Here is an 18,112-nt window from a genome sequence, read left to right on the forward strand (position 1 = left end):
GTATCCACGGGGAGGACTTTCAGTTCCGTCGAAATCAGGCACCGTGCACTCCAGATGTGGAACCTGACCACTAGGCTAACTAGAAATAAAGTGCAGCGGTCCCTGCCACCAAGGCCTCTGAAGGCTCCATAAGCCCACTCCGCATAGGAGAGGTGTGCCAGCTGATGCCAGCCTATGGAGACCCCTACCCGTTGGTATACCTCTGTATTAAAGGGGCACTGAAGCAGGAAATGCTCCATGCTTTCCAGCACGTCGCTGCACTCCTGACGGGGGCAACCCCTGTCAATCAGAGGCCTGCTCTTCAAGTTACCCCTTACATACAGTCTCCCGTGAAAGCAGCGCCAAGCCAAGTCCCAAAACTTCAAGGGGACCCGGGTTGAATTCAGTAAACGTAACCCTCCCTCCAGGTCCCGACTTGGGCAGTCCTTGAGCGCCAGGGGCTTCTGGAAATGAGTCAACAGGACTCTTTCGTCGAGGAGCCTCCTCGTCAGAGTCCTGATCTCCCACATCCCCAGACCCCACCGGCGTATCACCTTCAGAACCAAGGTAGCGTAAGCCGGGAGATATCCATGCTGCGTGCGAAGGTCCTTCACTCGCCCTCCTGTCTCCCATTCCTGGAAGAAGGGCCGAAACCATCCCCGGCAGGAGTAAACCCACAGAGGAGCCCTTTCTTGCCAGAGGTTGCCTATGTTAATCTTAAAAAAGGTGTCTACAAGAAACACCACGGGGTTGACCATAGATAACCCCCCTAGTCTCCTCGTGCGGTATGTAACATCTCTCCTGATCAGGTTCAACCTATTCCCCCACAACATTAGGAAGAACAAGTTGTAGACCCGGGTCCAGAGAGGTTCTGGCAAAATGCATACGCTGCCCAGGTAGATGAATAAAGGGAGCAGGTATGGTTTGATCAGGCTAACTCTTTCCCGAAGGGTCAAAGACCAACCCTTCCACTGGTTTACCTTCTGAGTGGCACCATCCAGCCTGTCTACCCAATTTTGCATGGGGTAATCCCCCTGGCCAAATTTGATGCCAAGAACTTTTGCTGAAGTCTGGGGCACCGGAAGAGTGTCCGGGAGATCAAACACAGGATCCCCCCTTCCTAACCAGAGACTTTCGCACTTATCCCAGTTGACTCTGGACCCGGATGCCTCTGAGTAGGCATCCACCTCCGACACCACAAACTCCGCCTCCTCCCTTGAGGATACGAAGAGCGTGACATCATCGGCGTATGCCACTGCCCTCAGGGTAGCCTCCGGCACCGCCCGGTCCATCCCGACCCCTGCTATAGGTCCACGATCAACCCTCCTAAGAAAGGGATCTATCGCAAACACATACAACAGGGGACTTAGAGGACAGCCCTGACGGACACCGGAACCCACCTCAAAAGGGCGGCCAAGCCAACCGTTCACCAGCGGGAAAGTCTCAGCCCCTGCATACAATGTTCGCAGCCAATCAACAAACCCCACTGGCAGGCCATATCTCAGAAGGACTGACCAGAGGTACTCGTGATTAACCCGATCAAACGCTTTGGCCTGATCCAAGGACAGCAAGTACCCCTCCCAGTGACCAGCCCTACCCTGCTCCACTGCCTCCCGGACACCAAGAACAGCGCTAAAGGTGCTACGGCCTGGAACAGAGCAATGCTGGGCCCCCGAGAGGAGCTGGGGTGCAAACTTGACCAACCGATTAAACAGCACTTTTGCCAGAACCTTCCTGTCCGTATTGAGAAGTGCTATGGGACGCCAGTTCTCAATACGGCTCGAGTCTTTACCCTTTGCCAGAAGGATCAAAGCTGACCTCCTCATTGACTTTGGCAGAGTGCCCGAGGAAAGACACTCATTTAATACCTCCGTCAAGAGGGGACTCAAGAGGTCCTTGAAGGTCTTATAATACTCGGATGTTAGTCCATCCGGTCCTGGCGATTTTTTGAGCCGGAGCCCATCAATCGCCAGTTTAACTTCCTCTATTCTGATCTCTCCTGTCAAAACATCAAGAGAGGTGTCTACCCCCGGCTCAGGGACAGTTTCAGCCAGGAAAGCCGACATCACTTCCGAATCTAGATCCCTCTTTCCCAAGAGTTGCGAGTAGTAGGATCTGACGACCTCCAGAATCCCTGATCTGGATCGATTCAGGGATCCTGTACTATCGATCAGTCCAGTGACCACTTTACTATTCACTGACATCCTACAGTTTCTGTAAGGGTCGGGCGAGCGGTACTTCCCGAAATCCCTCTCAAAAACCAAGGATGCGTGTCTATCGTACTGGCACTTCTTGAGCAAAGATTTCACTCTGGAGATCTCCTCGCGGCTACCTCCAGTCGAAACGAGATGTTCGAGTTTCCTCCTCAGGCCGTTGTACAGGCGGTACCTGTCCAGGCATCTGAGGTTGGAGAGCTCTCGGAAGAACCTTGCCGCCCTCCTCTTGAACATCTCCCACCACTCTGACTTACTGCTACAGAGATCCAGTAATGGTACCTGGCTCTGCAGAAAATCCTCAAAGGACTGTCTTATCTCTGCTTCCTCCAGGAGTGATGAATTCAGTCTCCAAAAACCTCTGCCCATCCGGGGGGTCTCTGCAACATTCAGAGAAAACAATATTAGACAGTGATCGGAGAATTCCACCTCAACAACGGACACTGGTGAAGAGATGGCTTCCTCCTTCAAATAAAACCTGTCTATTCTAGACCTGCTCTGACCTCTATAATAGGTGAACCCCTCGTGGCCTGGGGTGTGCCGGATGTGGACATCCACCAGACGAGCTTCACTAGCTATGCTATTAAGTGCGACGCTGTCAAAAGTCAACCGCCTGTCTCCAGAGCCTCCCCTATCGCGGGCTCTCGTGACTGCATTAAAGTCACCTCCAAAGACAACTTGGCGGCTGGTAAAAAGGTAGGGCTTGATCCTCATAAAGAGACTCTTCCTGTCCTTTTTTGACTGGGGACCGTAGATGTTGACAAGTCTTAATTCTTGTCCCTTCATGAGGACATCTAAGATCAGGCACCTTCCCATTTCTAATTCAATAACTCGTCGGCATTCAACCGCTGCGGTAAAAAGGACCGCCACTCCACTATACGGCTCGGCCGCAAGAGACCAGTAGGAAGGGCCTGACCTCCACTCCCTTTTTGCCTTATGTATGGCTGCCAAATCGGACAGCCTGGTCTCCTGCAAAAATAAAATGTCGGCTTCAACGCGGCCGAGAAAATCAAAGGCCGCAAATCTAGCCGTATCAGACTTAATGCTGGCAACGTTAATTGATGCCAGAGTCAGCGGAGTGGGTGCCGCCATCATGAGTGATTAAATTAGACGGCTTTCTTCCTCACACCCGCTTCCTCGGGGTCAGAGGAAATCCCCTTGCCTCTTTTTTTGGACACAGATGTGTCCATAGCAAGGGATCCCCCGACCCCGTCGTCCTTGTTTCCAGGCTCCAGAGTAGCCTCCACCCCGGAAGGAACTATGCCTCCACGAGGTGGAGACTCAGCGCCCCCTGTTGACCCTTTCTTTGCCCTAGGAACCTTGCCCTCTGCCTCCCCCTCAGAAGAGGAGGAAGAGATGTCTCGGAGGGCTCGGAACCTATTGGAGAGTCCAACTGGAGGTGAGCAGGCTTTTCCTTCCAGTACTTGGCCCGGGGTGGGAGAAGATCTTGAATCCCCCCTTCGTTTCCTCCTCGTGGCACCTAGCTTACGCCGTTTCTCTAGCCATCTCTTGCCTTCCCCATCCACACTTTCACAGTGGGAGGAATCTGCAGAGTTGGTCTCCTCCCTCTGGATCCTCCTGTCCTCCTCATCTAAATCGCTGTCCCTCAAAGCCTCAGCCGCGAGATTTGCTTCTGGAACAGGGGCCACCATCGACCCACCTGCTGTGGGTGCTCCTGTCAGCTCCCTGCTCCGTCTGCGTTTCTCCTGACGCCTCTGCTCTGCAGGCGTCTTTTGCCGGTTCTTCCCTGGCTCCTGAGCTCCTCCACCTCTGCTGGTCCCCTCACCCCCGGAGGCCACATCATGACCCCCATCCGTAGGTGCTGAGACCGCATTGGCAAAGGAGCGCGGACAGCGACTAAATGGGTGACCGAGGTCACCACACAGGTTACACCTAATCTCTGCACAGGAGGCGGCTAGGTGACCAAGACCCCCACACAGAGCGCACTTCAAGGTCTTACAAGCGGCGCTCAAGTGTGAGGGGTCGCCGCACCTGTGGCAGAGCTTCGGCTGCCCCTGGTAAAAGGCCAAGATACGATCCCTGCCGAGGAAGGCTGCAGATGGTATGTGTGCCACTGAGTTACCTGAACGCTTCAGCTTGACCATGAACGTCCAGGCCCCAGACCATATGCCGTGCTCATCCCTGTTCTTTTGGGGCATCTCCGTCACCTCTCCGTACCTACTGAGCCACGTCATGATGTCAAAGCAAGAAAGTGACTCATTACGAGTCAAAACGGTCACCTTCTTGATACCGTTCTGGCGAGACACCACCTGGATGGCAAAGTCTCGCCAACCGGGCTCGTTTTTCACCAGCTCGTAATTCCCCCAGAAGATTTCTAGGCCCTCTGGGCGAACGAAACTGATGTCAAACTCAGACGTGCCGTAGGGATGGATCAGGGCAAAGATGTCAACCGCCCTGAAGCCCATCTTCAGCAGAAGCTCCACTACCCTTGCCCTCGGGGGGCATGCATCATTGCCTCTCCAACGAAGACGGACCACATTCCTACGACCTGCGTCCTGCCCGGGTGTCGGTAGGGACCATACGGTCTCCCCCCTTTGCTCTCGGAAGGCACCCAAGCCATGTCTCTCTTTCCAGAGAGATAGATCCACCTCTCTTCCTCCAACTGTGATTGTACTCTCCCCCTTCCGTAAAGCCTCCAGGAGACGCTGTTGCAAAACGCCCTCCCTAGAGCCTGGAGACAAGGAGGACCCCTCCCCTCCAGCGGCGACACTGGCATAACTCCTACCAGGTGTTGTCGCCGCCGGAGGGGCGACTGGACCCCATGACCCCTCTGGCCTAACTACCTTATCCCCTGGGCCTCCAGATTCCTGGCCGCCAGGGGTACCCGAGGTGCCCGGAGGCCCAGCAACTGCAGAGGAACGTGTACCCTCGGCCTTGTCCCTTACATCTGCCGCACGCTCTCGCACATTCATCCCCGGATCTACCACTTTTTTCCTTGGATCATGTGGTCCATGGGTCCTGGCCTCTCCAGAGGTAGATGGTAAAACCTCCGGATTTTTGCTTGTGTTTTTACTTTTTCTTTTTTTCTTTTTTGCCTCCGCATCACTGGAGGCGCGGGATCCGGCCTGACCTGCTCCCAAATTATGGGAGACCCCAGATTTTAGGTCCACAGCCCCCTCCGCATCACAGGCAGCACTTGCTGCATTAGTGGCACCGCTGCCACCCTCCTTTCCGGTACCGCGACCTGCATCTGTACTGGCCTTTACTGCACCTTTCTTACTGATCTCCTTGCCCTTGTTACCAACTAGCACAGGGACAGGGGGTCTGACCAGCTGGGCCCTTTTCTCCCCAACTTCCCGCTCCAGGCCCACCACAGAGCCCGAGCCAGGGGGGTTTTTGGGGTCAGAACTCTGATCCGACTTTGCAGCCAGACCAGAGCTCCCAGGAACGAACACAAGCTTTTCCTGCAGCTTCTCCGGTTTCTTTTTCTTTCTCTTTATCTTTGTGCCCTGCTCTGGCAACTCGTCGCCAAACATGAAGCCCTCCATATGTACAGAGGCTTCCGGCTGCGGGGTCTTCTGTAGCTGCAATCTCCCTGTTCTTTCCTCCACCTCAGATTCCCCTGAGGTGGAAGGCAGCGCAATCTCTTCAGGTAGCTTGCCTCTGGGACTTGTAGTGCCTCTGGGCGTTGGTGCCAAGTCTTGAGAGCACACAGGCTGCTCCAGGGTCTCCTGCACATCCTCAAACTCTTCATCTGAGGCTTCACCATCACTTGACTCATGGTCACTGCACCTTGCCGCCATCTTAGCAAACCGGTCGTCGTTCAGAATTTTTTCTTTAAAGGGCCCGCTCTCCTCCAGGATCTTTGCCCTCACCGCTTCCCACATCTTTATGCAGTCTTTGCACTTATTTATCGCTGACCTGGCTTCTGCCTGTTTGTCTTTAGAAGCTTTTTGCTCCAGTAACATTTTGGCGTCACGGAGCTTCCCTTTTTGTACCACCAACATTTTCCCTGCAAAGTTGTAGTCGGTGATGTTTTTAGCCAGCCTGGAGGCCAGCTCAATCACGGATTCCTCCTTCTTTTTGTCACTCCACATTCCCGTGCTTACCGGTATCTGCGGCTCACCTGCTCTCCTGCGGGTCTGGCTGCGCGTAACCATCTCACTCCCGGTGCTGTCAGAAGCTGCCGTGCTGACAAACGGAGCCACGCTGCTGCAGCCACGGCCCGGACCCAGTCTCTTCTTACCTCCAGCAGCTCCTGTCTTCTTGCGGACTGCTGGCTTTTCTGGCACCCGTGGCAAAGTTTTTTCGGAAGACTCTGATGCCGCCATTGCCATCACTTCCCTCCCTCCCCCCAAGTGGCCCCGGGGGGAGGAGGTGCGGTACTCCATGTCCAACAAAGCCCAGAAAAGTGCACCTTCTCTGGGATCCAAACTCAGCAGAACCTCCTTCTCTGACCACACCCTGGAAGTTGCAGAGCTTAACCAGCACACACCCAACTCCAGAAGCTGCACTCAGTATTCTGCTGGTGGAGTCACTATGTACATACATTACTTATCCTGTACTGCTCCTGATTACATGCTGTATTATACTCCAGAGCTGCACTCACTATTCTGCTGGTGGAGTCACTGTATACATACCTTACATTACTTATCCTGTACTGATCCTGAGTTACATCCTGTATTATACTCCAGAGCTGCACTCACTGTTCTGCTGGTGGAGTCACTGTGTACATACATTACTGATCCTGAGTTACATCCTGTATTATACTCCAGAGCTGCACTCACTGTTCTGCTGGCTCCAGATTTAACCCCTCCCCCGGCATGCCCTGCTTGTTCAGTATCTCCTCTGAACTTGCTCCAGAGATGTCCATTGGGAGAAGTGTGGCTTCAGCACGATTCAGCGCACAACTCAACTGGTTTATAGAAGCTTCGCTGGGTTGTGAAATTCCCACGGTGGGGATGCGCCACTTTTTATGCTATGTGACTGAAAACATCCAAATGGATGGAGCAGAGGTGCAATACCAGACACGGCCCACAGACAGGGGTGGCGCTGTTTCTGGGTAAAAAAAAAACAAACAAAAAAAAAAAAGTTTCTTTCTAATCGCAGAACAAAACCTTTCAACCTCTTTGGCGTTGGTAAGAGTTGTCCGGCAGCGGCCTGGGACCCCGCCTCCTGCACGCAGGTAACGTGGCGTAGGTGGCCTCCATCTTGGCGAGGCCTTACGTTCCTGGATGGAGACGATCCTCTACATGACAGGTCTGGGATTACACAGACTGTGGGATTAGCTGCGTGTTAGAGGATTACAATAAGCCACAAACAATATTTTGCGCTCTGTGCAGTTCGCAGACACGAAACTTACGTACAAAGAAGGCGGCTTCAGCGCAACGGCAACCGCCTAATGGTGGAAAAGCAACATGGCTGCCACCTGCGCCGCATCGTGACGAATGCGCTATTTATGTAGCGTAGGCCGCCTCTTATCACCATTTAAACATTTACGTAAAAAAAAAAAATTAACCCTATAGGCCGGCCGCTCGTGAACGGGTCGATCCAAATCCGGGGGCCGCAGCAGAATCTGTCTCTGACTACAGTCGGCGACCCCGTGTACCTGGGTGACTGCGGACACTCGCCGTCAGTCATGCGCAGTAGAGGGTTTTTTTCCCCTCTATATTTGTATTTCCCGCGCCGTCGCTAAGCGATGATACGGGGACCCGCGACATTTCTGCAATGTTGATCGCGGACGGGCGCGGGGCGGACGGCTTCCATTGACTTCAAGGGAAGCAGTCTGTGCGGAATCCACACAACAATAGAACATGCTGAGATTTTCATTATGACCCTGGGAATCGCCATCCGCTCGTCCGCCTTTACGCTGACCATGCGGTAAACACGCCACGCCACGCCACTGTTTTTCTGCAGGTCGATACGATTCGGTAACACAAAATGTATAGGTTTTTTTATGCGTTACCAGTGTTTTTATTTTCCCACCCCGGAGCGGTCAGCAGTCCTGTTTCTGCGGATGCGCTGTCGTTTCCATCGGCACCGCGCTGCGGAACTACAACTTTTGTAGCGCTTTCTATTTTGTGGGGACTTTTTGGGAGACAAATGAAAGAAAAAACAGCAAAATGGCATTTTTTTTTCTTCCTTTTTCTAAGCCCTCATTCAGACGTTTTTTGTTTTTTTTACGCCCGGCCAATATACGCTGTCCCTCCCACTCACCGGCTCTCTGCTTCTCTCTTCCCCTTTAAGCAGTTTGCAATGGAAGAGGGCGGAGCCAAGCTCACATCCCTTGTCCATAGCCAGTGGAGCTTAGCTCCGCCCCCTCGCATTGCAAATGCCGGACTGGAGGAGAGGCAGAGAGTCGGTGAGGGGAGAGGGGATGGAAGCGTATATCGGCCGGCCGTGAAGACGCTGGTGGGAATGAGCCCTAACACCGTTCACCGCTTGTGATTTTTTTATTGCATTTTTTTTGTGGGAGGTGGACAAATTTTTAAAAGAAATTAAAAAACAATTCTGGCAGTTTTTTTATACACCATTCACGGTGCGGGGTAACACATAATATTTTCATAGTACGGCTCATTACGAATGCGGTGGGATTTCGTGAAATTGCGATTTTGCGTGATTTTAACATTACGAGTCCCATAGACCCCTGCAGGAAAAAAAAACCAAAAAAAAAAAAAAAACCTGTAGTGGGCAGTCACCCTAAGGGCGAGCACCCACTGGCGTTTGCGTTTTCCGCGGGAAAAAAACGCAGCGTTTTCGCCGCGTTTTTTCCGCCCGCTTTCCGCTGCGTTTTTCGCGGCTTTTCCATTAATTTCCATGGAGAAAAATAAGGACACATATGCAACTGACAGCTCCTATGTTAAAAACGCAAACGCAACGCAAAAAAAACGCCAGTGGACAGGAACACATGTTATCTCTATGCCTGTGCAGGAAAAACGCAAAACGCAAAACGCAGGTAAAAAAACGCCAGTGGGTGCTCGCCCTTAGGGTGGTGATTTGCCTTTTGGAGACCACCGACTTCCCCTCTGCCAGCTGAGAGGTTTCCATAACAGACAATATGAATGACGACAGAATATGATTGGCTGCCGTTATATATTTACACTTGTGAGACTACAACTCCCAGCATGCCCTGAGAGCCGCCGGCGGCTGGAGACATGTAACCCGAGCGGACGGATCCATCAGAAGACGTACAGAGGTAATGAGACATCGTGAGGAGCGCCAACCACGTCCCTAATAAATCAGCCCCCAGCGGATGGGCGGCGCATAATGCAGAGGTGATCAGCGGCGCCACCACTGATTTGTGGTGAAATCGTAGAATACACCGTAAGATTTACAGAGGAGGACTTGGAATTCTGTAAACTACTGACGATCTGTTCTCAGGACGGACCCCCAGCAGTAGACCAGCAGGGGCCCCCACAAGGCAGCCATGGGTTTCTGACTCTGGACAACCCCTTCAAAAGGCAGCCCCCCACAGGCAGCAATGAGTCGCCCTCCTTACAAGATAGACTCAAGAGATGGGAGTCTCTGTGCCACCCAATATGTCTGCCAGTACAAGGACCCACCTCTCCCAGAGTCCTGAACGGCGGATGTGTCTGCTCATCATGAAAACTAGACTTGTGTACGGCTGAGAGAAGACTTCGGCCCCTGTACCCACCTTACACAGACTACCAGCCTTGGTGCCCTCTGTATTAATGCCAGTCATGCTGCCACCTTTATACCAGGGCCACCCTCAGGACTGGCAGTAGAATGGTGGCAGCAATCAGAGACAAACACCATTTCCACTGGTGATCTAGGAGAGTAACATCCTCACCCAGAAGCCCCCGCTGGGCACTAATGGGAACCGTGCCGCTCATCACCCAGCTTTCCCAGGAACTAGTAGGGTCCTAGGTGGGGGGCATCTGATGTGATGACAGTACGTCACGCCTACTAGCCTTGTGTGCCCCCACAGGCCGTACACGGGGCATATAACACATGGCATGTAATGCCCGACACACTGCCTGGTACAGCTGGCAGTGCAGCGACTGTAGAGTATACATGCTAACACCCAGGCACCCTGCTGAAGGACTGCCTGGTGTCTCGGATGCTGCAGAACCTCTTAGAATATGTCTTAACAATATATCTGTAGATCCGAGTGACTGTCAATTACCATGGGCACAGAAAAATAAACACAAGATGCTGCAGAACCTCTTGGAATCATACAGTTTCCAGAACCCATTTTAAGCCATATACACTGCTGCAGAACCTCTTGTAATTCCCTCACACTGCTGCAGATGCCCTTACAATCTATATCACTGCTGCAGAGCCTCTTGTAATTCCTTTACACTGCTGCAGCTCTTTTAGTTAATATAAACTGCTGCAGAACCTCTTGTAATTACCTAGCACTACTATAGAACCTTTCACAATCTATGAAAACTGCTGCAGAAGCTCTTGTAATTCATGCAGGCTGCTGCAGAAGCTCTTGTAATTCATGCAGGCTGCTGCAGAAGCTCTTGTAATTCCCTCGTACTGCTGCAGAAGACCACCAGCACACAACTCAATAGTGTGACCTGCCCACAAAGAAGTTCTGCAGCAGTCACATCCAACATCAGCTCTGCGTCTGCACCTGACTACAGATCCAGCTGCTGCAGAACCTCTTACAATCCATACGAACTGCTGCAGAACCTCTTAGAATTGCCCCAACATATTCCTCCATCAGTAATGCTGTAGAATCCAAGACCCTAGCACAGAGCTCTACAGCCTGACCCATCCCCAAAGAGGTTCTGCAGCAACCATGCCCATCATCCCCGCCTGCACCTGACTGCAGGATCCGGCATCCTCCATCAGCTGCAGTGAGGCTGGCCCTGCCCGGATGGCACACAATGGCAGAGGGTACTTACAGCCAGTAGGCAGATGCGGCAGCCCTTCCTATCCCGGGTGCCCCCCATGGCCGCTCAGTGTCGGGGGTTAGCTCATGCTCTGTGTAGGTCTCAGCAGAAGCCCCGCTGGGTACAGCTGTGCCAGAGCTCCGGCAGGGCAGGCTGGCAGTGCGACGGGATGGCACATACACCGGTGGCCATCGCTGAGCCAGAGCTGCCACTCACCGGCAGGACGGGCAGCCGAGACTGAGCCGACAATGACAGCGGCCGGGGGAGGAGCTGCGCGGACCGCCCACACTGACGTCACAATGAAACCGGCGCGAACCCCGCCCCCTGCTGAGAGCCGCTCCTCGCAGAGTCCGGTCATCACCTCACGAGTCATGTGCGGCGTAGTCACCGCCGTGTCACCCTACACACAGCAGACCCTCAAACTATGTGCCCCCCTGACTCATCACACAGCAGACCCCTCATATTAAACTATGTGCCCCCCTGACTCATCACACAGCAGACCCCTCATATTAAACTATATGACCCCTGAGTCATCACACAGCAGACCCTCAGAATAAACTATGTGCCCCCCTGACTCATCACACAGCAGACCCCTCATATTAAACTATATGACCCCCTGAGTCATCACACAGCAGACCCCTCAGATAAACTATATGACCCTATGAGTCATCACATAGCAGACCCCTCAGATAAACTATGTGCCCCCCTGAGTCATCACACCGCAGACCCCTCATGCTAAACTATATGACCCCCTGAGTCATCACACTGCAGATCCGTCATACTAAACTATGTGCCCCCCTGAGTCATCACATAGCAGACCCCTCAGATAAACTATGTGCCCCCCTGAGTCATCACACCGCAGACCCCTCATACTAAACTATATGCCCCCCTGAGTCATCACACCGCAGACCCCTTATGCTAAACTATATGACCTTCTGAGTCATCACACCGCAGACCCCTCAGATAAACTATGTGCCCCCCTGACTCATCACACAGCAGACCCCTCATATTAAACTATATGACCCCCTGAGTCATCACACAGCAGACCCTCATACTAAACTATATGACCCTATGAGTCATCACATAGCAGACCCCTCAGATAAACTATGTGCCCCCCTGAGTCATCACACCGCAGACCCCTCATACTAAACTATATGACCCCATGAGTCATCACATAGCAAACCCCTCATACTAAACTATATGCCCCCCTGAGTCATCACACAGCAGACCCCTCATACTAAACTATATGACCCCCTGAGTCACCACACAGCAGACCCCTCATACTAAACTATATGCCCCCCTGAGTCATCACACAGCAGACCCCTCATACTAAACTATATGCCCCCGAGTCATCACACAGCAGACCCTCAGAATAAACTATATGACCCTATGAGTCATCACATAGCAAACCCCTCATACTAAACTATATGCCCCCCTGAATCATCACATAGCAAACCCCTCATACTAAACTATATGCCCCCCTGAGTCATCACACAGCAGACCCTCAGAATAAACTATATGACCCTATGAGTCACCACACAGCAGACCCTCAGAATAAACTATGTGCCCCGCTGAGTCATCACACAGCAGACCCCTCATACTAAACTATATGCCCCCCTGAGTCATCACATAGCAGACCCCTCATACTAAACTATATGACCCCCTGAGTCATCACACAGCAGATCCTCAGAATAAACTATATGACCCTATGAGTCATCACACAGCAGACCCTCAGAATAAACTATATGACCCCATGAGTCATCACACCGCAGACCCCTCATACTAAACTATATGACCCCATGAGTCATCACACAGCAGACCCCTCATACTAAACTATATGACCCCCTGAGTCATCACATAGCAAACCCCTCATACTAAACTATATGACCCCCTGAGTCATCACACAGCAGACCCTCAGAATAAACTATATGACTATGAGTCATCACACAGCAGACCCCTCATACTAAACTATGTGCCCCCCTGAGTCATCGCTTCCCACCATAGCTTCATGAATCCATGGCTTCTGATATCACATGTTGTGAACACGTCACATTCCTAATTAACCCTTTACAGCCTCTTTTGCCCCTTAATGACCGGCTTTTTTTCATCATTGTTTCGCAGTTGCGCTCCGAGAACCATAACATTTTTAGGCCTCGTTCAGACGTTTTTACTGCAGTATAGGCGCGTAAAAAGAGCGCTTCTATAACCAATGGCTTCCTATGGAGGCGTTCACACGAAGGAATTGTAGACGCGCTAAATCCTCGCACTCGCCAAAGACAGGTCATGTGACTGCAATGCTCGTAGCTAAGGTCTGCGGTGCACAGAGAGAAAGGACCGGAGCTGTCTCCTATGGGAGCTGGAGAACACGCACCTCGCACCTCCGACCGTGTGAGCGGGCTACTTCATCTCGGGACCTGAGGGCTGGAAATCACCGGTTGGCGCGATCTGTAGTGCAGTAGAGCCGCGACCTTTTTACGCGCCTAAACTGCGCTATAACAGCGCTCGTCTGAACGAAGCCTTCGTTATTTGTTGTACATTTGTATCTTGTGATGGAATCATTTCGGGGTATATATATAAGGTTTTGTTTAATGCTCTAAAAAAAGGCATTTAGGGCATAGAAAAAAATATGTAATTCCACCATTTTTCACGTTTTTTTCGACCTACGGTATAAATGAGACGTTACCTATAACCTGCAGGTCCATGCAATAACAGCGACGACACATTTCTATATAGGTTTTTTCTTATTACGTGATACTAATGCTACATTCAAACCGGCGAGCGGAGAAACTCGGGCTGATATGGCGCCTGCTAACGTGCGTTTTTCACGCAGATGTGACACGTTTTTTATTCAAAAAGCAGGTGTTTCACGTATGCCAGAGCATCGCAAGTGTTTCCCATTGATTTCAATGGGAAACATCGCACGGTATGCGAGCGCCATGCGATGTCTTTTAAGGTACCGTAGAAAACTCCGGGCGAGGCGTTGCGAGGGAACGCCAAAAGATGGAACATGCTGCGATTTTTATACTCGCTACATGGCTGCGACAGAAAAAAAAATCGCTCCTATCAATAAGCCAACTCAAAAGAATGGAGTTCGTGCTCGTGCGAATATGTGCGTCTCGCAATGCGCAAAACACACACAAGATCCTCCCCCCCCCCCACCTCCGCGTGAATGTAGCCTCGTTTTCCATAATAAAAACATATCACCGAATTTAAAGACACAGAACACTTATTTTTTCGCCAAAGGAGCGGTGTGAGGTATTGATTTTTGAAGGGTGACTTGTAGTTTGCATTGCTACCATTTTGGGGTAAAAGCGACTTTCTGATTGTGTTTTTTGCGAGAGATAAATGAAACCTAGTCATTTTGCCATTGGTCATAATATAAATAATAATAATATGGGTTAGGTCGGCAGCACACGGCCGGATGAGAAAGGCGGAATCAGCGATCGTCACCTGCGCGGGCGATCCACAGTATTCCGCACCCATTGAAAAGACAGAACATTCGCAGGTCCGCTCAGATGAGCAGATAACAATTGTGATTTGCGCAAACGGATTTAAATTCGCAGCATGCTCTACTTTTTGTACGGCCTCTGAGCGGACGGTTGAAATCAACGGAAGTCGCTCGACCCCCAGCCCATCCACAAATGACATCGTTCATGTGCAGGCGGACTTAGGCTGCTGTCACACCTGCGTTAGGCCGCCTGCAGACAGGCGGGTCAGATCCGGCGGTGAGGATTCTCACCACGGAACCCGACCCGAGCGCCTGCAGGGACCAGCACGTACTCACCCGCGCCCGCCATGCGCAGACCGGAGCCGGCGGCGGGTGAGTGACATTTCTGTGTGGGACTCTGCAAGCCCCGCACAGAAATAGAGCATGCCGCGATTTGTTTGCCGCGTGATATTTCGCATGGCCTAATCGCAGCCGTCTGCATAGGACTGCGTTTGTTAAGGCAATCCTATGCAGGATTCTAGCGGCGGAAATTCCGCGGGAAATCCCGCCATGGAATTTCCGCTCGTGTGCAGGCGGCCTGAGGGTCAGTTCAGGGTTTCTAGCTCTCGGCTCTGTTTTTGGAGAAGCTGAAATAAAGGCCTAAAAAACCGGATCAGGTGTTTTCTCCATTGATTTCATTAGGGTTTCAAAAAAACGGAAAGCAAACTGAAAGGCTTCCATTTGTGTCCATTCAGGTTCCCATTATTTGGGATGAAAAATTAGCGCAGTCTTCAGCGGAAACCGTTTACATTCTGTTTTTTTTTTTGTTTTTTTTTAACCCTCATTGAAGTCAATGGGGGGGGCGGAAATGTATCATTTTTTTCTATTTTATATCAGTTTCCTCCAAAAATGGAGAAGAGAGACAGAAACCCTGAACTGACCCTAAAGCAGGGGTGAAAGCAGCTTGACATTATTCTTTGGGTCAATGCGATTACAGCAATACCAAATTTACAGGGCGCTCCAAAGGTATGGAGACACCTGAAGGAGTGGAAGACAGTGGTGGGGGACGCCATCTTGTGTGTGGCATGTTAATGAGGGGAAGGGGGCAAATCTGTGGGTGGCAGCGTGTCTATCAGATACATATATCACATGCACCATCTACATTGTTCCAAGATGGAGGGTTTCAAATGGCCACCATGTTGGACACCGCCCCTCTCAGCTTTGCCCAGGATGGCGTTCCCAACCACTGGTTTCCACTTATTCAGGTGTCTCCGTACCTTTGGACTATCCTGTACGTTGATTTGTGTGCATATAACGCAGCATTTTACCGCTGTGTAAGCCAGCTATCGCAGCGTACGGCAGCGATTTTTCCCTGCTTATCTCACGCTTGCAGTTATGTGCCGTGTGACTCATTTCTGTTTTATTTTAAATTTCCCGCTCCTTCACTGACCTCTGGCACCTTCCTCTCCTCATTCAAACACTCCATCATATCCCCTCTGCTAAAGAAACCGGTCTTGACCCGACCCACGCTGCCAACCACTTACCCATCTCCAACCTCCCCTACATCTTCAAACTACTAGAACGCCTGGTATATTCCTGCCTCACACACTTTCTCTCTGACAACTCTCTCCTTGACCCCCTACACTTAACCGAAACCGCCCTCGCAAGTGTCAAATGACCTGATGATGGCCAAATCGAGGGGCGTCTACTCCCTACTGATCCTCCTTGACCCCTCCACTATGTTTGACACTGTTGACCATGACCACCTCCTTGCTCTGCTCCGCTCTATCGGTCTAAAGAACACTGTTCTCTCCTGGGTCTCCTCCTACCTCTTTGACCACTCTTTCAGCGTTTCCTTCACTGGCTCTATCTCCTCTCTACTTCCTCTCGCTGCTGGGGTTCCCCAGGGCTCGGCCCTTGGTCCCCTTCTCTATCTTCACATCCCCCATTGGTCGAATCATCCAGTCTAACAGCTTTTCCCAGTGGGTATGGCCATACCACTTCTTTACACGCTGTCATGTATTATGGCTTTGCAGAGAAAACGAGATCCCAGGTAGTCTAAGTACACCGGGATGGGTTAACTCTGAATAGTAACCGAAGGGGGGAATTTGTGTAACGGTTTTGCCTTACACTATCCAAGACTGTATAAATGGTTCTTAAAGTGATAATGGATAGAATACTGAGGAATTCCAACTCCGGACTTTATGCTCTAGGGGTCGGCTTTTCTTAAGTAGGGGGGAACTGTAGTGGCCCAAGGTTAGTGGGGCCTCTCCATAATGTGTTATGTCTGTAACTGTGTCACTGTATTGTTGGTATCTTGTCGGTGGTATGCATTTAGTTTATGTGTATTGCATGGCTGTAGGACTCAACGGGTTAATGTCTGGTATGTGGTGTCCTGTCTGAAAAATGTAATGTTTTGTGCGTCATGTTTTATATACGGACATAACCGACCGTTCCCAGTTTTGTTCAGAAGGAACTCTTCTGTGTGGACTACATTCTTTATTCAAGGGATTCCGCATAGGAAGAGGGAACAGTGGCGTCATGCGTGACAACTGAACTTAAGGCAACCCCCGGTTACTATCCCTGTGATCTCCTCCAGCAGGTACTTGGTTGGGTCCTCAGCTACCCCCAGAGGAGGACATGGTACAGCTCCGTGACAAGGCCTTTCTCTACCCCGCTGTCTCCTCGGCTGTGGGCCCGCTCCTCGGACGCTGCATTGGCGCTATATAAATAAAGATTATTATTAGTGATGTTGTGTATAAAGGCTGCACAAAAGCAGTATAATTGTGTATGCACAGCGTTTATTACACGCCCATAGAGAACAGTAGGGCTGTATCGCACTGTAAAATACAATATGCTGCGTTCTTTATTACATGCCTATTATACGCAATGTATATACACAAGTCTAAAAATAAATCAATGACTTCATTCACCGTGTATTACGCACGCGTACATCGCACGTTTAATACGCTATTAAATTATGCTTGTGTGAGCCTGCCCTTTGGCACAATAAAAACCCTTTTTATTAAAAAAAATGTATTTGCATTGCGACTTCCATGACCCAAAACATTTTTTTTTTCGTAAAATGAGCCATGGGAGGCCTTGTTTACTGAGCTACGAGCTGCACTCTCCATTCTTACCCTTTGGGGGTAAAATTGACTTTTTGATCACTTTCTATTGCATTTTTGGGAGGTGAATGAATGAAAAATAGCAGTTCTGGAATTGTTTTTTTTTTCACTTTCTTTTTACAATATTCAACATGTGGGATAACAGACATGATATTTGTATAGTATGAGTCATTACAAGCGCGGCGATACGTAATATGTTTATTTTTTCATAACAAAGGCGTTTAGTAGGGAAAGAATTTTATTTTTATTTTTTCTTTAAATAAACTTTTATTTTTTCTTTTTCCGCATATTTTTTGTCCTACGAGTGAGTTGTAAGATGCGACTGTTGATGGCCGGTACACTACACTGTTCTACTGTCAGATCAGAACTTAGTAGTGCTTACATGAGTACCCAATGGCACAACACGATAGGAGGTGTGCCAATGGATGACAGGGGGAGCCTCCTCCCATTGTCGCCCGCTTACATGCCACGATCACTATTGGGGTTAAACGGTCTCTTTACTTCTAATCATTAGAGCATCAGGCTAGCCTGACTTCAAAA

At 50.7% G+C, this 18,112-nt stretch overlaps 1 protein-coding gene across 1 annotated transcript in view; it reads right to left on the reverse strand.

Annotated features, from left to right (window-relative positions):
- Positions 1–11,262, reverse strand: part of TNFRSF21 (TNF receptor superfamily member 21) — a 97,253-nt gene extending 85,991 nt beyond the window's left edge. Inside the window, exon 1 of the mRNA XM_066596462.1 lies at positions 11,030–11,262. Within this exon, the coding sequence (XP_066452559.1) occupies positions 11,030–11,077 (48 nt within the window). The 5' untranslated portion in view covers positions 11,078–11,262. The remainder of the gene's footprint in view (positions 1–11,029) is intronic.
- Positions 11,263–18,112: the final 6,850 nt, after the last annotated feature.

Source organism: Eleutherodactylus coqui, chromosome 1 (genome assembly GCF_035609145.1).
Source record: "Eleutherodactylus coqui strain aEleCoq1 chromosome 1, aEleCoq1.hap1, whole genome shotgun sequence".
NCBI classification, from domain to species: Eukaryota; Metazoa; Chordata; class Amphibia; order Anura; family Eleutherodactylidae; genus Eleutherodactylus; species Eleutherodactylus coqui.